The 22,510-nt window shown below is 42.5% G+C and overlaps 1 protein-coding gene across 1 annotated transcript; it reads left to right on the top strand.

Annotated features, from left to right (window-relative positions):
* The first annotated feature begins 203 nt into the window (after positions 1 to 203).
* Positions 204 to 21,269, top strand: TFAP2C (transcription factor AP-2 gamma). The gene is made up of 9 exons (XM_063298895.1): positions 204 to 251; positions 352 to 403; positions 1,141 to 1,260; positions 5,823 to 6,325; positions 8,528 to 8,579; positions 10,603 to 10,825; positions 13,249 to 13,367; positions 17,150 to 17,291; positions 20,397 to 21,269. The coding sequence occupies exons 1-9, from the start codon at positions 204 to 206 to the stop codon at positions 20,680 to 20,682; spliced, it is 1,545 nt and encodes a 514-aa protein (XP_063154965.1). The 3' UTR covers positions 20,683 to 21,269.
* Positions 21,270 to 22,510: the final 1,241 nt, after the last annotated feature.

The following is a 22,510-nucleotide window of genomic DNA, read 5'->3' as shown; positions in this document are numbered from 1 at the left end:
GAATATCTTTCTCCGCTACTTTGTTTATATGCCTGTCCTTAAAGCAGCTCTTTGAAGGTTGGGGAGAGAGAGTTGTACTTTCTCCAGCGCCCTCCTTGGATTTACCATACTTTGGGCTGGGGCGCTCTACCTGCCCGCCTTCTGGTTCATATACCCTTATAGAATTGATTTTTTTTTTTTAATTTTGGGGAATACTGGACGCCATGTTGTGGAAACTAGCAGACAATGTCAAGTACGAAGAAGACTGCGAGGTGAGAGCTTAAGACGGTCAATGTGGCTGGTCCTCATTGATTAGACGGGGTCCGATTGCTGCTAACCTTGTTAACCGGCTTTCCGTTCACGTCCATGCAGAGGTTGGGACAGAACCCACCAGCTAGTGGACGGTTGCCTGAGTTAATCCGAGGTATTTGGAAGGTAAAATGTTCCTCCAGATTGTACTGTGGAATGTCGTAGTTTGCTTCTATCAGCGCTGCGTCCCAGGCATGTCTGCCTGGAATGGGTTGAGGGTTTTTTTTTCCTTGGCATTCGCAGGGCTTGAGTTCGTTATAAATTACGGTGCAAGTCCTAACGACACGGTACAGTTTAAGGGATACCTGGCAGTTCAGTCGCGTACTAGTAAAAATAGCTCCCGGGGAATCCGATAAGCCGTACCCCCGGGCAGGTACTTTTTACGAGTGCGCCGGATCTCAGGATCCGACCGCTTAGAGGTGACTCTTCTGCTTTACTTAGGGAAATGTATTAAACTGATGCCCACGCTTCCGCTTTGACCCTGCCGGAATGGAGATGGTGCGCCCAAATCTAGGGGCAGTGTCCTTAGTCGGGCGCGCTCCTTATTTCCCATGTGCTGAAAAAGGGGTTCGTTTTTCAGGGCTGCTGTCTCGAGATCCTCAGCCTTGAATGTTGGCCCTCTGCCTCTTGCTCCTCTCCCGTTTCTCGAGGGCTTCTGATGTCAGAATATGCATAAAAAAAGTTTCAGCGGGACTTAACTTTAGAGGGAGGTGTAGGATTTCACTGCATGCCCTCCGTCTTCTGCGGAAGGCGGCTTCGGGGTCGTCCTTGAAAGCAGCTGGGTTACACTAAAACAACCGCTTGACTTCCTCCAAGAAAAGTCTCCCTTTGGGTTCTGCGTTGTATCCCTAGAGGCGGATAACGACTTCCTCCCCCACGTAGCATCCTCCGGATCCACCTCGCGTCGGAAGCGCCCTCTGCAACTTTTCTACAGCGCCCCGAACGCCCGAGGGCTCCCGCGAGAGAGGGGACGTGCGTTTATTTCTCGCTGCTCTCCGGGGACCGGCTGGCCGGCCTGTTAGTATGGCGCATTAGATCCTGGAGGAAGACCGTGAAGCTCTGGAACGAGCGCGAAGTGTGCGCAAGAATCTTAAACCAACCCTTCTCCCTAGCCCCAGTTATACCAGTTTTTAATGGTGATCGGTTTAAAGCTGTAGTAACCGGATAGGCTGGATTGGTACAACACGCTTAATCAGATCCTCGAAAGACCCAGTGGGTGCGCGCGTCCCACAAGATGCCAAGCTTAGTTAGCGTTCACCTTTATTTTCGTTATGGCCTGGAGTGTTGCGGGGGTCGACTGAATTAGCATACCCGAAAATGGGTTATTTCAGCAACCAGGTTAAATGTGTTGTGCGAACGCAGCCGTACGCGCTCTCAGAAGGAAGTGCCCTTGAACTCGACGGGGCTTACCTGTATAGGACCGTGAAACACTTTCTCTCCCCCGCCCCTCCCAGGAAAAGGAAATCTGCTGCCGGGCTCTCCCTCTGTCCAGCGCCTTTCCTCGCGAGGAGGGAAAGGGAGAAAGAAAGAAAAGCGGTTGCCTGGCTTTTGGTGAGGAACGGAAATGGTTAATCCATGCCGGCGCTCGCTCTCCCCCCGCCCCATCCCGGCCCGCGGGAAATCCAGGCAAACTTTTGCACGCTTTCAGGCCGAGGTGCGCGCCCGGCTGCCAGTCCTCCCACGCGGCGGGGAGGGGAGGGGAGGGGAGGGGGTGGAAGCGCGGGCCTGGGCGATTGGAGTCTCCGAAGCCGGCGCTCCAGCCTGTTGGACTGGTTCCGGCAGCGGGGAAGGGCAGGAGAAAAAGAGGCCTTGGGAAGGGCAGGAAGTGGACGATCTTGGCATCGGAAGGGCACCGGAGCCCTCCCCTCTGCGCCTTTACCACCAAGCAGCCAAGCACCCCCGGGGGAGGGGGGGCGCCTGTGGGTTTGGAAATCCTGGCGAGGCTGGTCTCCCTTCAAGGATCCGCAAGAAATTGCCCAGGACTAGTTTAGGTTGTCTGACAGCCCTGGATGGAGTCCGGGTTTTTTTGGGTGGGGGGCTTAGAATGGACAGGACTTTCCAGATCTGTCCCTTCTCTCCTTGAGTTTTCTCTTGGCTTGGAACCAAAGCATCTTCCTCCTTTCACTGAATGGGTATTTAATGCTGGGCTCTGCATTTATTGCCACTCTGCAATATAGAGCAAACTCCCCCCCACCCCCACCCCCGCGCGCCCCTTTCTGATTGCAGCTTAAGCCTGGCTTTGCCCTCCCTTTTGTTTAGAATGTTTTCCCCCTGTGACTTACTTATGAGTAGGCCTGCATTCAGCCAGGCATTTTTGCAATAGCCTGCCCCCAAGGTGGGTTTTGATTAAACGGGGTTGATTTGCTGCAACTTGTCTTTTAGGATCAGATATCAGCCACAAAGGGACGTTTTTGGCTTAAGCAGAAATAATGATTCAGGCTGGCTTCCCTCTTCCTAGTCATTCTGACCCCTCCCTATTTGAAGAACCCAACATTTTCAGCAGATTGCAGAGTGGTGACTCTAAAGTGCCTGAGATCACACAAATCAGAAAATCTGGTTGAAATGGTTAGCTGGGCAATGGGTGAGTGTGCTGTGTGAACTCAGCCAAATGTGTAGCCATAGCACACTATGGTTCAGAGTAATTCTCCTTCAGTGTATATTTTCCATCAAAATGATGAGGCCTTTTGCTTGGTTAGGAATACATTTTAAGAACACAGTTATTGTATTGGCACAACACTTTTACCCAAGCTCGATAAAGATATGCCAGATTCATTTGTAGAACCTGGTTAGTTGGTTAGTTTCTTTATGGTTTAGCATGTTGTGTGAATGTGAACTTAACACATGTTTGGTTAATTTGTGGTTCAGCGCAAACTCACAAGGAGGGTTACATCGGTAACTGAGTTAAGTGTGCGGGATTTCAGAGACCACGCAGGGACATTTCTACAGCGTTTCTTTGGGAGTAAAGCCAATAGGTTCATTAGGGCTCCTTGCTAAGTAAATTGGGTACAAGATTGCAACCTCAAGTAAGTTAGGGGACCTCTCTTCACCCTTAAATTCATTTTTCTTAGGGCTTTAAAGGAAAAAAAATGCCCTGGCGCGGGGGAGATCTGCATGACGCAAAACAAATCAGAAAATCTGGAACCAGATTCAACACTCAGTTGGAAACAAGAACAGAATCAGTATAGATTGAGGGGGACTTTATATTTAATTAATAAAGTCAGGTGGATTCATCAGATAACACTTTGCCTCAGAAGTCGGTCCCACGGGGTAGACGGGGGGGGGGGGCGCTGTCTGGTAACTGACCAAGCGAAGGAAGAATCTTAAGGAAGAATCGTTACCGTAACCAGGGCTTAGAAAGTGATCTGACAGGCGGATTAGCCCTCCTTTTCTGAGCTGCAAATCGCTTTCTTCTTTGTTTTAACATCTTTAGTGGAATTAAACTAACAAGTTGGAGGACCTTAATTGCAGAATAAGTCTATATACACATCTCTGGCTGGTTGGCTGGGCTCTACCCCTAGGGAAGTGAGTCCCAGTTTGCTAAAAGTAAAAGACTTCTGTGCCAACGTGCCATTTGGCTCCGGAGTTGGCTGCCCAGTGCTGGGATAGCAAGGGTGCCTCTGAGGGCATGAAGATAAACCAAGTTTTTGTGGGGTGGGGTGGGGAGAGAAGTGAGAAGCCTTTCTTATCCAGAAGAAAATAGAACGGGTGTGCAACTTCCTTCAGGATTTTCTCCAGTATGAGATGCTATTGGGTACAATCTGGGACTTCCCAGGAAAGGGATCCAGGATCTGCCTTCCAACCCCACTCAACAGCTGCCTTAAACCTGCCCCCCCCCACACATATTCTATAGTTAATCTGTTGGAAGCCCTAGCATTTTCCCCCTTGCATCTGTTCTGGTTCTCCTTTGATTGATTTCCTCTGTTCTTTTAACAGGGAAGAAGCTGCACAATTCCCAGCCGCCCAGCATTTACGCTGGTTGCAGTTTTAACACTTAGTTCAGAAATCAGTTATTGGTGACCTGTAGTAGCCCTGGTTGAGCTCTGTAGTGCATGACTTTTTTTTTATTATTATTAAAAAGGAACCCTCTGAATGGTGGCAGACTATAACTATTATTAATTATACACACACACATTTACACAGTGGAATCCTATACAGCTCCATATCAGGTACCTGGCCAATGAGTTAATTAACTTTTCAGTTGTTAAAGGGGTGTTTGATGTTTTATACAGCAGTGAGTGGGCAAAGGATGGTGGTTATTTAGATGCGCAATTTTGTAAATTCTGCAGTATGTAAAGAACTGCTATATCCTTTAAAAAAAAAGTTCTCAAACTTGAAGTCGTGAATATATTTTGGGGGGAGAGAAAACCCATTGAAATAAATGAGATTTGATCCCAGTATCTGCAGGATAAATGGCCAGGTTATGTATTGGACTCCTTCAACTTAATTTTGATTAATCAAGTATATGGTTAGATTACATGCCAAAGATTTCAGGATAATATATGTACATTTCTGTATAGCTGTCAGTGATTGAATGCCACCTATTAGGGACCCCAGAAGCGTGCCTTCTCTGTAGCAGTGCCTGCCCTCTGAAATGAGGTTCTCCCCAACATTTGAACAGCTCCCACCCTATTGGGATTCTGAAGGGCCTTAAAGACCTGACTCTTTGCCCAGGCCTTTGGCAAGGATGACCGATGCACCTTTCTTCCTTTCTGTCCCCCTGTGGGTTTATTTTCTTTGCCATTGCTGTGCCTTTGTCTTGCACTATTTTCATGTTTTTGGTATTGTTCTCTGTTTTTTAAATGTTTTAACAATTGTCAACCTCTGGGAGTCAGGAAGCATATAAATTTAATGAATTTGTGAACCACCTAGAGTCATCATATGAGAGGTGGCCATATGAGTCCTGTATTATAAATAAATAAAAATAAATGAATGAATGAAATTATTATTACTGAAACTGAATTTGCTTCAAATTTATTTATTTAGTACATTTATTACAGAATGTGGGTATGATATTGTTGTTTGTGCATGAGGTATTAGATTTAAAAAAAAGAAATGACTGGCCCCAAAATGTATTGGCTGAAAATAAGAACCCCATGCTAGTTTGCTTGAAGATTGTTGCACTTAAGATTAAAGAGCAGGTTCATGATCCTAATGCAACATTTAATTGAACTCTGCCATGTTTGAATACTGATCTCCATCCCAAGCAAGAATTCAGTAACTGTCTTCAGCCTGCTTACTCCAAAGCGATTGCATTTATTTCACAGGGAAAATACAGGAATTACTTGAAAGTGCGAGATCCATGTTCTGCAATCTGATCTCATGGACTCCAGAGAGCTTGTTTTTGCCATATTAGAAGCTACTTCCAGTTGGATCCCTTGAGGGTTGTATCTGAAAAATGCTTGGGTGGTAATTTCCCTGAATCTAAAAAACAGAATATGTCAATGGGACTTGCTTCTCAGCGATGCCCTTCAAGCAGAGTGCCAGTGCATGGTAGTTGGCAGGTCTTCCTCCAGCTGCAGAATTTCACTGACTGGGGTTGCATCTGTTCTTTTCTCAGGACCGGCATGATGGAAGCAGCAATGGGAATCCCAGATTGCCCCACCTCTCTGCCGTCAGCCAGCATCTCTACAGCCCAGCTCCCCCTCTTTCCCACTCAGGGGCCTCTGATTTCCAGCCACCTTATTTCCCTCCTCCCTATCAGCCGTTGCCTTACTCCCAGGCCAGTGACCCTTACTCGCACCTTGGGGATCCTTTTTCCATCAATCCACTTCACCAGCCACCACCACCTCCTCCCAGCCAGCAGCAGACCAGCTGGCCCAACCGTCAGACCAACCAAGATCCTTCTGGTTTATCCCACCATGCCCGATCTGGCTTGGTGCCTCATCTCCCAGCTCTGGAAAGTGGCTCTGTTGGGGCCAGAAGGGAAACCTACAGGCGATCTGAGCTGCTCTTGCCCCATGGCCATGGGCTCGATGCTTCCAGCCTAGCAGAAAACTTAGGACTGCATGACATGGCCCACCAGATGGAAGAGGTGCAGGTAAAAGTTCTGGGGTCAGAATAGGATACAATGAATGGGTGATGCTTCAGCAGCTTTTGTTAACCAATCACTGAGGGGAAAACTTGGCTATCTTACTAAAGCAACCTTTATTTGGAGAGGTTGAAATTCTTAGTTCTGGACAAGCTGCACTATAAAGTTCCAACAAAAGCAGGTCCCTGTGAGTTGAGCATTATACCCTCAACTTTGGGAAAATAGGTGCTTGTGTTTTTACTTAGTTGTTTAGCAATTGATTAAATAATTTATCTTCAACAAGTGGTCAAGTTTGTCCACCAATTTTATCCTCACAGGATAAAACATGCAGTGACCATGTAGAGTGAGTAGGTTAATAGGTGAAGATGTATACAGTCACTGCAGCACCATTAAATCTAAAATAAGGGGTGGGGGGTGGGCAGGTATGCACACAAGGTCCACTCACGGCATTTCATGCCCGAAGGCTCATAGAGTGATTAGATGCTTATTTTCTTTGTATGTGAAAATCTGTATGAGGAGCCAGGTATGAATGTCTCCAGTTTGAAACCCTGATCACTACTTCAAAGTGAAGTGTGTATCAATCAGGCATGAAGGAGGTATTGCACAAACCCAGAGGTGTGAGAATCATGTCTTTCCTCCATTGCTTCATAAGCTATGCAATCCTACTATTGAACAATCCTACAGCAATGATGCTGCTATTTTGCTGCCTATGCTTTGTCATTCCAAGGAACAGCTTGATTTGCTAACATGGCTTTCTCCAACCTGAAGCTCTCCAACTGTTCCCAGCCAGTTCCCAGCCAGCAACGGCCAATTGCATTCCATAGTTGCAAAGCACCAGGTTGGGAAAGGCGATTGCAATGAACGTTTTATTTTGTTCCATTTGCATCCTGCCTTCTCGATCAACCAAATAGTCAAAGTGGTTCGTATCATTGCTCATACTAGAAGGGAAGTTTGCTAAGTGAGTTCATTTATTCGGATTTGGCTCCAAAGTAAGCCTCACTGATTCTAGTGGGACTTAAATATAGGATTGCAGATTTTAGCCACTGGGATAGAAGTCTTGCATCATTAACAAAGTGTTCCTTAGGCACCTAAACTGACACTTCACAGCTCTGTGGCCAAAAATGGCATTCTGCAACCTTGTAGTAGTCTTGTAGCACAAACTGCTTGCTCCCAAAATAATTGGCCTTTCATTGTCATGGTTATTTTTTTGTTTTTTGTTTTGTGCCTTTGTGGCAGTTATTGACTCTTGGTGACTGCCTGGACAAGTCCCTGCAGTTTTCTGGGCAAAGTTTTTTGGAAGTGGTTTACCATTGCCTCCTTCCTAGGGCTGAGAGAAAGTGACTGGCCCAAGGTCACCCAGCTGGCTTTGTGCCTAAGGTGGGACTAGAACTCACAGTCTCCCGGTTTCTAGCCTGACGCCTTAACTACTACACCAAACTGGCTCAAGAATAACCCTCTGAAAATAAATATACCAGGGATAAAGCCCAACCACCCAGATGTTGGTCTAGCTCACCTATAAAACTCAGCCCCATGATATAATTTTACCATTAGGTGTGATCCCATCCTCTGTAGTTAGTAAATCACGGTTTGTGTTTGGGGGTGTATTCATATATCATAGCAAGTCTCAAGCAGGCCAACCATTTGATAGCTTAACATGATGGTATGAACCACTTTTCCTGAACGTTTGTAAAGTGAACTTGAAAATGTTCTGAGCTATGATCATTGTGCTTCAGAAATGAAGAACCACAGATTCTGTGTTTGTGCACACCACAATCCTAAATGCCTCTGGTGACAGTCACCTAACTTCCTCACTTGTTTGACTGCAGATTTAAGCAGATCCATGAATGCGGTCACAGCCGTGCCCTTTTGAAGTCAGTGGATCGTAATTCTAAATATGCATAGGAATGAATGCAGCATGTTTACTAAAAAGTAATGCTGCTGATTTGGTTCCTCTAGTAAGCTTTGTAAGATTATGCATCCCACTGATCTCAATAAAATTTCAAAAAGTTAATTTTTGCTGGGTTGGGCCTGTCTGGATGTCCCACTGGAATTAAAGTCCCTTCCTTGCCATAAAGTTTATGGCTTTTGCTAAAACCCATTTACAGGAATAAGTTAATGAAAAATGTTTGTATATTGGGTGGGTGGGGAAGGGGGCATAAACTGTATTCCACAACTGTATTCTTAAAAAAAAAATTCACATTCTCTCTCCAGAATGTGGAAGATCAGCACTTATTAATGCATGACCAGACAGTCATTAGAAAAGGTCAGTAAGTTTACATTCTGCTGGTTTGTTTTCTTTTGTCTTTAAAGGATGGTATTTTCACTCATAAATGTTTTAGGAGTTATAGGCCAGGGTTTGCTTTTATGTGCCTTTTTGAAAAGAGACTTTGTTTAAAGCAACAAACTACTAAAGTATAAAAAAATAAGATATCCCCCAGACCATCAAGTTCTTTATATGAGCTGTCATATATACCCATGGATATATTTTTTTCTTCTGAAAAATAGGCTATGGATATGATCAACATGAATATTCATTTATAAACAAATATTTACACATCTCCATTTTAAAGAAGCATCCAGAGTATGTATCTTGGGTTAATACAATGGATTTAAAATGGGTTATTTAAGTTCTTTGTGGAAACTTTGCAGCAATTCCCTTGAAGGATATGTTCTGTGTTAGAATATATAACGTGCAATTTTGGTGAATGAGTTCTGTTTGGTAACATTTGTTTTCTTATCCATTCATTGGTGGTTGTAGCTGCCTTGGAAGAAAAAAAAATCATTCATCTAATGGGGAGGGGGAATGTAAGCTCTCAAGGATAATAGAATGAAGAAACATTTCTTTGAGGATAATGATCTCTCTTCCTTTGCATTGTTGTTGCTTGTGTTTAATAAGGGCAAATCAACAAAGACATGTTTCTGCTGCAACCAATGTTCTTTATTCATCCTCCTTTTCTTTTTCTTTTAAAAAGAGTGGCTCTTAGTTGATTAGATGTGTGTTAGCTTTCCCTATAGGGGGCCTCTGTAATACAACGGCCATCATCCATGCTTATCCGTGATGAGCTCTAATCTAATATGAGTTTAGGGGTGAGTACCAGGTTGCAGAAGGCTGATAGGGATCCACATCACAAACTTCCACTGGTGGCATTTATAAGGTTGAGCTGCAGATCCGTGGTGGAGAAACTGCACAGATCTTTCCTTCTTTTTGTTGCCCAATTCAGCGTTCCCTCCCCCCTCTTGCCAAAGTTTTTAGAATAAATGTATAAATCAAAGGATGATTTTGTCTGTAACTTCAGGGTGACAAGGGGGAAAAATGGGTTTGAGAAGATCCAGAAATGTTTTCTTGTCAACTCATGGCTGATCTGAGAATTAGCTCATGGCAGAACTATTTTTCTGCTGTCTGTTTCACCTGCTTTTCAAAATCTTCCTCCTTTGATAAATAAAGTGTCTGGCTTAGCAATTTAACTCTTTCTTCTCCTGCCTGTTCCAACTCAAATCTGTTCATAGGAAGGGATCAGGTTTCAATTTGTCAGAATGTAGCTGCCAGTGGAGCATATTTCAACAGAAGTACATATCTGCTGACTTTGTTTTCTACGTTTTAATTTTCATAAAGTCTCAAGATGCCACTGCAGGAACTGGAAGTCAAGAAAAGGGCATTCATTTCTTAAAATGAATAGACTCGGAACATTTTATGCAGTAAAATGACACAGCAATTTTGTTATCAAGACATAAGAATTGTTGGCTTAGAAAAAGGGATGTAGTCTTGTCTGGCTTCTATCCATGGCCTGTGGATTTCAGGGCAAAAGAGGAATATATTTATAATTCTCCTTGGCTGGATTGTAGTCTATTGTTCTTAATTGTTAGAACAACAGATTGTATCAGCATAGCTGGGAAGGCACTTAAGCAATGCATTCCTAATACTTCATTTAATAATAATAGAACAATCTTTTTTATGTAACTGCTTCAGGTGTCTCAAACAGCAAGTAGAGCCTTGCCTGCCCTTTTCATGTTAGACCAGGAACGCTCTTAGTAAAATCTGATGGATTCATTATGGAAGGCAACCTCCTTCAACCTGGTGCCTATAAACTTTCAGATACCATAATCCCCAGCTATCAGACATAGAATGACGGGATTATGGTAAATAAAATCCAGTTCACCAGGACATCTGGCTGTGGAAGGCATAATCCTATGGATTCTTATGTTTAAAGGTTTAGACTTCCCAGAAAAGAAAAAGATGGAAAAAGCACTCTATCCTAGTTTGTTTTTTGTATATTTTGGTTCTCTAGGTCCCATTTCACTAACGAAAAACAATGCATTAGGTCTCCCTTGCCAGAAGGATGGACTCCTGGGTGTCGTGATCAACCCCAATGAAGTGTTCTGCTCTGTTCCTGGGCGGCTTTCTCTCCTCAGCTCAACATCGAAATACAAAGTGACTGTTGCAGAGGTTCAGCGAAGACTCTCTCCTCCCGAATGTCTCAATGCCTCTCTGTTGGGAGGGGTCCTCCGAAGGTAGCCACATCGTTCCTCTGCTGGCTCTCCCCTCCCGTGCCCCGTCACGGGGGCTTCCTTGTGTCCTGCGGAGCCAATCAGCCTGTGAACAGAATAGCTTCTTCTCTCTGGGTGGTTGTGAATCTGCCATTGGGAACTAAAACGCTGCATCCTAATGGAGTTTATTTTGAAGCCTTGCCTTCACACTCTCTCTTTTCTCTTCGGCACCCTTTTGCCTTTCCAGAATTGAAAAGTACCAAACTCGATGTGTGTTCTCTTTTCCCGTTAAAGCGACTCTCCCCCCACCCCCCACCCCCGCTTGGCAGAAAAGAAATAATGGAATAGGGACTCAGGCCTTTACCAGTTTACCGTATACAGTCTAACATTAAAAGGGTGGGAAGAGGAATACGCGATTATTTTAAATCAACACCATTTCCAAATTTTATTAAGGCTTTAATTGAGTGGGAGAAAAACAGCCTGCCCAGGTTTATTCCTGTGCATTTGAGGTTCAGAAATGGACAGGTGAAGCTCTTCTAACCAAGATGATTAATGTTTATTGCCCGTCTGTACATTGAGGGGCTGCCAAAAGGAGAGTTCCTGGGGCAGATTTCAAAGCTGCCGGCTGTAATTTCTGTAGGGCAAAGGAAAGTTGTCCTTCAGTCAAGTTCAAATTCTGGGGACTACTTGGCCATGCCCATGTTGTTTTCTCTGCAACAGTATGGAAGCAATTGACCCCTCTTCTTTTTGGCTTTAACTTATCTTATTTACGACACTGAGATATGCTTGTGGTCTTCCATCCAAACACTGACCAGAGCTGATCCTCTTTAGCCTTTTGGGGATTGGATCAGCAGAAGCTGAGTACATGTAGCCACCTACTGTGAGGGCAACTATACTCCAATACATCTGGGGGAAGTCACACCAGGAAAAGATGAGATTCCAAGCACACCTTCCTTAAAGTGGGGGTGCCCAGGGCTTTCATGCTTTCAGGTGGTGCCCAAAGTTCTTGATGTAGGAGGATGGGGAAAGTCTTAAGCAAGCATCTCTCTTAATGATATTTAATTGCAGATTAATTACATTTAAAATATTTGTTTTGGGGTGCAGTTCCCCAGCATGTCACTCAGAACCCAGGGTACAGTCTGGATTGAAGGCCATGTGCTTTATATGAATTTATGGATGCTTTTTAATAGGCCCTATCATCCAAATGAGGAAATGCATCACCACAAAAAAGAACTCAGATTGACCTAACGTTTGAATCTCCTAATAAACATGTAGGGAAACAGATGTGGAAATTACCCTAAGATGTATCAATCCATCTCACCCTAGCGAGGAAGACTGTCCTGGATAACTCCTGCACATTTTAGTCAATCTGTTGTCTGGGTGCTCACCTTTGATAGGCAATTTCAACTCTTGTTTTTTTTTTTTCTTCATTCTATGTTGAAACTGGACTCAGACTGTGTGGTGCGTCACCAAGATTATGAACTATGATCCACCAGTCCTTCAACTAAAGGATTGTTCTGATTCATAACCACCCTACCTTTTAAATAATGTTCATAATAAGCAGTTCTGTTTAGCAGTTCACCAGAACTGTTTACCATGCTTTAGAGCAATGTTTCTCAACTTCAGCAACTTTAAGATGGGTGGACTTGCTGGCTGGGGAATTCTGGGAGTTCAAGTCCACCCATCTTAAGTTGCTGAGGCTGAGAAATACTGCTTTAGAGAATTGCTAAATTAAGCCAGTTTTGTGTAGCGGTTAAGGCATCAGGCCAGGAGACTATGAGTTCTAGTCCCACCCTAGGCACAAAGCCAGCTGGGTAACCTTGGGCCAGTCACTTTCTCTCAGCCCTAGGAAGCAGGCAATGGCAAACCACTTCTGAAAAACCTTGCCAAGAAAACTGCAGGGACACGTCCAGGCAGTCTCTGAGAATCAGACACGACTGAATGGATTAAAACAAAAAAGCCTAAATTTCAGGAATTGGGGAACATGCTGAATTCTCTCCATACTCAAATGGCATCCATAGCGGTGGAAGTACCGTACAGTGGACTCTACTTCCTAGGCCAAAAATTAAGGCTGCAGTCTCATTTAATAGCTGTGTGTGGGTACTGCCACAACAAAAGTTTGTTTGATGCTCTGTGTTTGTAAAAGGTTTTAATTTTCATTATGTCAGCCGTCATCATTGTAATGATGCTTGATAGTGTAAACGCAGAGGCAAACCATATCCTTCCCTTCCTCCCCCCCCTCCCTCCCTTTTTGATCTTGCTTTCTGATGTTCGTGTGATGGAGCATTCAGAAGTAGGTCAGCCCTTCTTTTGTCACAGCCCCCTCTTCCCTCCCCCACCAACAGAAGTGTATTGAATGCCAGCAACTTGCCTTTCCCAATTGCTTCAAAATGTGACCTCTTCAGCAATGCATCTAAACACCACCCATCCCTTTCTCTCATCCGCAGAGCCAAATCTAAAAACGGGGGCCGCTCACTAAGGGAGAAGCTGGACAAAATTGGCTTGAACCTTCCTGCGGGCAGAAGGAAAGCTGCAAATGTGACATTACTTACGTCATTGGTGGAAGGTCAGTTGGCCTTTTCTTTAAAGCCTTTTCTGGGTTAAAGGCCAAAGCGAGCAATTTGTGTTCCCCAATGAAGCTGTCTTCCGAAAGGGCAATCTTCAGAAATATGGGCAGGACACAGGATAATGGTCTTGATTCCAACTGAATGAGAAGAAGATGTCCTTCAGCTCTAGATCCAATTGCCATGAGAGGTGTTGGACTTCCCATTCTGGGATGTGTTAAAATAGAGCCTGGGCAGACGTTTATTGGAGATGCTTTAGGTTAAATTTCTGCTGGAATAGGAGGTTGGACTTGAAGATCTAAATGGCAGATTCCAGTTCTGTGCCCCTGTGGCCCCTTGTTTACTCCAAAATGCTTTTGGTAGCCAATTCATTCTTTCCACTGTAGAGTTGTAGGTGAGGATAGTAACTCTCAAACCAGAAGTGGGGAGGGAGGAATGGAGGATGTGCTGGGGCATAATCTTGGAGGATAAACGTCATTGTCATGGATGATACATTTGTGTAAGAGAGTTTTGGACTGGGAGTTTTTACAGGTACTGTAAACTGGAGATGTGGACAGATATATTCTGCAGAAATGACTGATTCGGGAGATCCAGGTTGTCTTCCACCTCCATTGCATGAATCCAAGGACTTTTTCACTCTTCGATTACTTTGTTTCTTGGGGTACTTTAATATGTGTGTGAACAAGCAGCTTAAATTCTTGCTACACTGTCTGATTTTTTTTTAAAAAAATTCCTTATAAAGCTGCACTGAGTGAAGCAGAGCAAAAACCAACCTATGAAAAGCTGAGAAGAAAGATTGGCAGTGGGTGATAAGGGTTCAAAGCAATAGTGAACAGAGAAGAGCCCAAACCAGAGATTTTGGATTGCTAAATCAGAAAGATAAGTTGCAATGATGCATGTTCATTGGTGGAATTCTAAAACCACCTTTTAAAACAAAAGCTGAGATTTCTATATTCTAAATGAACTATAAATACACGATATAGAAATCTATAAATATTGTAAGCCACCCAGAGCCTTTTTGGAGTTGGGTGTCCTCAAAATCCATTACATTAAATTAAGTTAAATTAAATTAGAAATATTTGTTGTGCAATGAGCTCATTTTGCAAAAGATTGAGACTGATAATGTCATGTCCCCTTTCAAATACAAATTTTGCAGCATGGCAAATTGCTGTGTTTAATATGAGCAAGAACCTCTGCTGGGCTATCTGGTGCTTTCTGTTTTTTTAACTGTACAGTACTCAGAACTCCCATAAATGACCTAAAACAATTAACTAAACAGTCACATGAGTACAAGTAATGCAGCCAATGTTCAGTTAACAATTAACATAATAAAAAGAAGTTAATAGGAAGAGTTTCTGTTGAGGAGGTCATATTTCCACCATCAGTGACTTTCAGAGTGACGTAAAGTCCCCTTTTAGTCAAGCTTGACTCTTGATGGCATCATGGATACAACCACACAGTTTTCTTGGCAGCAGTGGTTAAGTTGTTTGCCATTGCTTTTTGGGAACCAAGGGTCTAGCCTAGAACTCAGGTCTTCCCAGAAGCCTCCCCTCCAAATATTAACTAGGCCCAGTCTTGCTGAGCTTGACAGCAGAATCTATATACTACTAAAACTCTCATTGTTTTTATCTGTTTGTCTGTCTGTGCCCTCAAGTTAGCCCAAATGGTGCATTATACTGCAATAATTTTTGAATCAAGGTACCTAAAATCTGCTAATGCGTAAAAAATCCAGGATCCATTACTTCTGTGGAATTGAAATTTCCACAATGTTCACACCAGTTTTATTTGTAAAGTTGTGGCCATTGCAGCATTCCCGCAGTCACGTGATCGTGATTTCTGATGCTCCCTGCCGGCTTCCCACAAGCAAAGTCAATGGGGAAGCTGGCAGGAAGTCAGAAATTGCTCCCAATCCCATTGCCTTTTTGACCACCTGTGGTCATTCTCTTTATCTGTTTAGGTAAGTAAATACTGACTTATTATTGAAGTTCATCTGCCACTACAATTATTTTTCTATTTATGGTATATACTTTTCTTAGATGATCATGGGACCATCCAGCATTGGAGTGGTAAAAATATGGTCAGCCTAAAATTTAATGTTCATTCTGGTCACATAAAACTGCACTACCTTTCTCTCAAAGGATGACTCAGTGGGTCACACCGATGTCTAGTAGCTCCTAAAATCAGTATTTTCAAAGCTGCATTGATGAACTTGAATCAAGTTTGTTGTTGCAGAAGGTAGGGCTTAAAACCAGTAGGTGAAACTTGAGAGGCAGCAGATTTCAGTTAAATTCTTAGGAGAAACACTCAAACTGTAGGATCAGCTTGACAGCAGAAAAGAGTGCTGAGAACTGTTGGGGTCTTCCATGGCTTAAGGTACTTCAGAAGACTCTGGCTGGCTGGTTGTCAGGGATATTTGTGCAGTAAGTGGGTTGGATGAGATGATTTCCAAGACCCACTCTAATGTTCTTGTTTTATTTTGGTGGGTGATGGAAGTTAGGGAGAGAGTGTAGCCAAAAACTAATGTAGAGGATGTTTAAATGAAAAGAATACTTTATCATAATTAAGTTTGCTTAGAAACAGAATGCACTTTCTGAGTCTGTTAAGCTGAGCAGCAAAATTTAATGGGTTTCTTGTTTCAAACCGCACTCCCTTTCCTGTAATTCTTGTGTAATACTTGGAGACTTGGTATGGAATGAAAGGTTAGATTTGTGCAAGACCTACCTCCATTGAAAATAAGTATATAACTTGATGTGCAACTTGTACCTGTGGCACTTGCATATGCTGTGTGATTCATATGTTAATAGCCATCTTTTGGTACTGCAGTCAAATGATAAACTCACATGGGCAAACCAGTGGTTATTTCCAAGGAAAAGCATGTGTATAGTCAGACTAGTTGCGTCCCACAGCTTTTTCCTGAACTGCATTATCAAGTGGGCTGTCTGGATGGGATCCAGATCCATTAACATTAAATAGTTGTCTTCCTAGGTACTTTGATGGGAGAGTTGTCGAGTTCGGGATGAGTGTACTTTGGCTCAAGCTGTGCTGACAGCGTGAGTGGTGACGCTCATACATTCAGGAGCAATCAGTGGAGATTCATTTGCTGCTTGGCTTATAAATATCCTGGTTGCTTGAAACTTGTGCTAATTCATGCTAATTATTGCCAACAAAATATTTTTGCAGTTGCTTCACATTTTGCAAAAACAGACTGGAGCAGATGACAATTATAGGATGAGAAATATTTGTATGGTGGGACTCGATAATGTGACCTACTTTAAGTCAGGCTATTATTGTGCAACAGTCATGACCCTTAATTATGACAGAAGTATAATATTGCCCTTTGCTTTAAACCCACCTTTTCCTATCTGGTGCCTTCCTGAAGTGTGGGACTTTAATCTTCCTAATGCCCAGATAGCATAGCCCTCAGTTTTGCTGACTGGATGTGTTCTATGCAATGGAGTCCAACACACATCAGAAAGGCACCATTCTGGGGAAGGTAGTTTCTTTGCAGTGTTTGAGTATCCAGAAAAAACTTTAATCAGAATGTTATTCATCAAATAAGGGAGTTTTCTTAGGTAGCCCCATTTTTAAAAACTGAACTCAGATGGTGTTTTTATAAAATATAAGTTGGAGAGAAAAATAATCTTGTTAACATATGGGTTGGTCATGACAGTGGCAAATATTGTGTGTCTGTTTGTCTGTTTGTCTCCAGACAGTTATTTATGCAGGCATGATCTAATAAGCAAATCCTTGCTCTCTTCCTCTTCCTTCTATGGTCTACTTGTAGGTGAAGCTGTACATCTTGCCCGGGATTTTGGCTATGTGTGTGAAACTGAATTCCCTTCTAAAGCTGTGGCTGAATATTTAACTCGGCCCCATCTGGGCCGGAGCGAGATGGCCAGCAGGAAGAACATGCTCCTTGCCGCAAAGTAAGTATTTTTATTTGAGTGGAAGCTTGCCCCTGGAAAGCAATACGTAAGATTTATAGAATATATTAAAATGCTTAGAAGGCTCATACAGTACTTTCTCAGTAATCCCCAGAAACAGGATCGTTGGCAGTGAGGTTGGAAAGCCCCCTCTCCAAAGCCTCAGGAAAGCGGATTGAGAAGATGTGCAGTAGGTTGCTCACTCTGGTCTTAGAAGGAAGCATCTCAGAGAGCTTGGCAAAGAGAATCAAGTCAAGATTTAAATTAGATACTTGCATTTCAAATTAGGGTCTTGCATCTCTTAATATACAAGAGCATCCTTACTTGTCTGCCTGTTTGTATATAATGACTCCCTATTATCACCTGGTCTAAAATAAGGGCTGTTTTGAAAACAGCAGGCAAGGTTTCTTGAAGAAAAACTTTAAGGACTGCAAACCTCAAGCTTTTAATTCATCTGAAATCCGGTTCTTGTCAACTCTGCCCTGAGCATGGGAGCAGAAGGGGCTGCCTATTTTGGGTCATTTAGCCAGTAAGTCTACTCTGGAAGGTGCCCCATAGCCTTTCACATTACCTGCCATCTCTTCCGTTTGAACTTGGGTCATCAGCTTAGTGCTGGGGGCTTTCTCACTGTATTAGAGACTAGAGCAAGCAGGTGCCAAATCATAGCGATGGCCACCATTAAGGCATAATGGAGGCGTGGCAGAACTGAGATTGCAGTTAGGATCAATGAAAATGTGTGTGGTTGGGGGCAACCTTGCATTACTATGCATACATTCTGACTACGTCAGCTGTCCCAAACCTGGCCACCTCTAGGCGGCTTAAATTGCAACTCTGACTGTGAGAGCATCCAAACCAGCTGGAGAAGTTTGGGAAGGCTGACCTCCCCTCAACACTGTTGGGTGTAATATATGCAAGTTAAATTGTGTGTGTGTGTGTGTGCGCACACACACACACATGTGTAAATGAGTAGAAGCTGAGTTGTACCCTCTGTTTTTCATTTCCAAGACACAGTTCTAAGGCACAGTTACAGTTTGAACAAAACAAAACCAGTAGCTGAGCTGAAGTTACCAAATGTCTCATTGCTTTTTGCATTCCTAAAATTTATGTCATTTGGAATCGCTGTTAAACTGTTCTGCCAAACACGATTTCTTTTAGATTGAAAGGACTGTGGTGGGAAAGGGCAAAATGCACAAATTTGGGGAGGGAACATTTCAGAGAACTCTAGGATATTCTGTTCCTCCTCCAGAACATGCCATCCTGGAGGTGGCTTGGTGGGAAATAATGGTTCAATGCGTTCTGGGGGTGTCATAGCCCCAAATAGGCCCACGTCATCCAGGGTGGGATACCTTGATGCATTACGATATGTACAGAGATATGGTTTGGGTATCTTACTCTCAAGGGATTTGTGTGGCAATTTTAGAAAGTAAAATTTAGGCTTTTTTCTGCATTTGGTGGACTTTTTGAACTGAATGGTGAGATGGTTTAAAGGAAGAAACAAGTTTCACTTGCTCCAAAATGCATATTAGCTACTGTTTGAGAATTACAGTATTCCATAAGGGATATCTGAGTCAAGATAGAAAAGCTGCCCTTTTTAAAATAGTGCTTAATGGCAGAAGGAAGCACCCTTAATTTTAATAATGCTTGCAGGTCCTTGCAAAAATGAATATTTGCAGTATCAAAATGGGCACCTCTTGCATTGTACCAGAGATGAAACCTGTGGGGTGTTCAAACTGTGAAACCGCCAAAGCATTTTAGGAATGTCTAACAAGGTATCTCCCATCTTTGCATGTTTGCAAGCTGGTTTAAGCTCTAACTCTAAGGATAGTTTGAAATCTGTAGATGCCTCCACCTCAACCATTGGTCTCCACCTGTCCCAGTTTTGCTTCTTCCATAACTTTTGCAAACCACAGATGGGGAAATCCTCTTGCAGCTAGCTTTAAATTGCCTAGCACAGCAGATCTAGACAGAAGATCAAGCTGAAAGAAATGGCAAAGGCTTAAATCTGTTTTTAGTTCTGAAATTGTACTGTGACAGCATCACTGATTCTAAAAGAATGGTGGTATCTTCCTCTCTGCATGTGTTAAGAGAGAAACTCAGGAAATGTGTATTGGTGAGAGAATTTGACTCTCTTAAATATCCTGGTCAACTAAATTGCTAGTCTTTAAGATTACAAGTGCATGATAGAAATGCTGTTCCTCTGATTGCTGCTGTTAAAACTGTATAGCTTGCCTGGTTGCTTCTGGTGGTAATTCAAGATGCTAGTTCTCAATTTTTATTAACATCTTGAGGGTTCTACCAAGTACCTATGAGCACCCCATCTCACAAATGTGTCTTCTCCTGTTTGAGAACTGCTGCTGTGGCCTTGCTCTATATTCTGTAGATTATAATCATTACAGTCTCAAAGTGTTCACAGTAGTTTTCTCTCTGGCTCTTACTTTTATTCTGTCAGTTCTAAAGAATGACTGCATAAAAAGCCTTTCTGCCATCTGGCCTCTAGAATGGGGTCCCAGGGCCACACAATTAAAGCCAAAAAAGGTTGAGGCTCCCCACCTCCATCAGGAAGATTATTCCTCTTCATGGATTCTCCTTCCCTTGACCAGTTGGTTTTGCTGTATTCCTGAGGTCAGAGGCAAAACATTAAAACTTTTCCAATACTTTCCCCCACTGTTGGAATACTCGAGCAGGCTCTGTTTTATTTATTTATTTATTTATATTTATTTATCACTTTTGTCACCGCCCATCTCCTCCCACTGGAGGGACTCTGGGCGGTTTATAACAAAATCCTCAATAAAACAATAAATATATAAAATACATTATAAAATTACATATTATTAATAATATAAACAAATTTTTTAATAACATTTTTAATAAAAGTTTTAAGAGGCAGCAGGAGTTTTGTACTTTCGGACTTGCCAGATTCTATTAATGTAGCTTTGCAATAAAGTAGAATTAGCTCATCTGGTTGTGTTTCCTGTCTGGTCTACCTGGGAAGGCTGACAGGATCTCAGTAGAAGGAAAGTGATAACGCCCTTCCGACTCAGTTTTATTGCCTTTGTCCAGTAGAAATGCAGCATTAATGATTACTTGGTTTTGCTTTGTCTCTTCCAGACAGATCTGTAAAGAATTCACAGAGCTCCTCACTCAGGATCGGACCCCTCTTGGTAATGCGAGGCCAAGCCCTATCTTAGACCCTGGCATCCAGGGATGTTTGACTCACTTTAGCCTGATCACTCATGGATTTGGGAGCGCTGCAATCTGTGCAGCGATGACATCTGTGCAGAACTACCTGAATGAAGCACTCAAACTAGCAGACAAATCATATATGAATGCGGGGGATCAAAGCCCCCCAGATGCCAATAAAAACCTTGAGAAGATGGATAAGCACCGGAAGTGAGCGTGAAAGGATGACAGAGACACACACAGAGAAGACAGATTTAAAAACTGTTACTGCACACAGACTTAAAAGATCTTCTTGCCTAGGGGGCATGTAGATATCTATTAGAACTTGCTTTGGGGCATCTTTTTTTTTTTTAATTTTCAACCACATCCTCTTCTGGAGACATGTGAGTCTCTTTCTCTTCTTTAAAGCTGCTGTTATCCATTCATTTGGGACGAGGTACCCGAAGGTAAACGTGGATATATCCTTTTAATTTTTTTTTTTAAAAAATTTAAATTGTAAAAGGTGGTGCTATCTCCTTTTTTCCTTGTATGGAAATTTGTTACATGCTATATATAGACACTTTCAGGCAATGTTTTTCCTCCAATACACTTTGCGTAGTGGGATCTCAGTGAAATTCAGCAATAAACCAGTTTTAGCAGGATGTGAATAAATGTACTGAAGTCACATGCTCATGTGCTCTCCCTTCATGAGAAAGGGAAGTGACTGCATCTCCTTTCTGTTCAAGTAAAGCCATGGTTTATTGTTACATCTGAAAATAGCAAGCTGGGGTTTACTGAAATACCACAAGCTGTAATTTGATTCTCGTTCTGATTAGCCAAACCTCCTTTTTACCTTTTGATTAGCCAAACCTCCTTTTTACCTCCTCAGATGCATCAGTAAGCTATAATTAAACAGGAAGCAGATGTTTCTGTATTCATTGCCACTGCCAAAGGTCCAGATCTGTAAGCGTGTTAGAGAAAGAGATGCAGGAGGGAGAAGAAAGCGTGTAAGCTAGAGCAAGTTCATTTAAAATTATGGCTAAGCATTGTAAATCAGGCTGTTAAGAGAGTTCATGCCTGCAGCTTGTGGAACAGGAGCAGCATGATTGTGTAGTAGTTTGCAAATTAAGCTTTGGCAAACTAATTAATTTCAGAGGGATAATTAAAAAGTTCCAATGTGCTGTGAGATTCAGGCAAGGCCTTGATCGTACTCTAAGCAGAGCGGCCTGCATGGATGCTCTGGCCATTCACAACATCTCTAGATGGTGCCCCACCCAGAAAATCAGAAACCTCATCCAATCACCAAATTGCATAGATTTCAGTGGTCTCAACCTTGCGCCATCAATCTTGTGGCATCTTAGCCTTGTATTGTGTTGTTTTGCACCTGCAGCAGCATGAGGTATCTCCTGAAAAAGTTGCCAACGCTTACTCAAGAAGTTCGAATTTTAAGTTGCGATATGGAGGTTTTACTGGATTCCTATTATTTCATTGGAAACCAGCAAGTAGAATAATGCAGTATTAGCCCCTGCTTTTCTGAGTTTTTGACAAAATACTAAGATTTCCGATTTAATTTCGGAGAAGATCAGGATAGGAATAAAGTGAAATAATGCGGTAGATAGTTTTGAACATGTTTGCCTCTTTAAAAAAAACTTGATTTCTAGGTGTAATTCAAGAAATGCGGCTAAAGCATATTTTAATACAATGAGGTTTATGCAGGTCTTACAAAAAGAGAGTTGCAAGATTGAAATGTTCTGTAGGAGATCTCTTTTACTCAAGGAGGAGTTACTTTGAGCTGAGATTAAAACCTTAATTTTTCATCCACTTTAAAAACATCAAAAGAGATACTGCAGCTTTATGTGCATCATCAGGTCATTTTTTTTAATTAAAGGAAAAAACTTGAAAGAATAGGCACGTAACTTTTAATTATTTTTTTGCCTATATAGGCCAAAAATTATAATTATAAATATAAATATAAATATATATATATGTATGTCTCCAGGGAGGTTTTATGTGTATAAGGGAAAACAGTGTCTTGAATGTATATATTTATTTATGTGTAATTT

This window comes from Candoia aspera, chromosome 3 (genome assembly GCF_035149785.1).
Source record: "Candoia aspera isolate rCanAsp1 chromosome 3, rCanAsp1.hap2, whole genome shotgun sequence".
In the NCBI taxonomy this organism is placed as follows: Eukaryota; Metazoa; Chordata; class Lepidosauria; order Squamata; family Boidae; genus Candoia; species Candoia aspera.
Note: the sequence above shows the minus strand (reverse complement) of the source record. Positions and strands in the feature narration are given on the sequence as shown.

Coding starts and splice junctions, on each gene's coding strand:
- TFAP2C (XM_063298895.1), top strand. CDS start 204: ATGTTGTGGAAACTAGCAGACAATGTCAAGTACGAAGAAGACTGCGAG. Junction 10,826..13,248: donor TTGGGAGGGGTCCTCCGAAG/GTAGCCACATCG, acceptor TCTCATCCGCAG/AGCCAAATCTAAAAACGGGG. Junction 13,368..17,149: donor ACTTACGTCATTGGTGGAAG/GTCAGTTGGCCT, acceptor GTCTACTTGTAG/GTGAAGCTGTACATCTTGCC.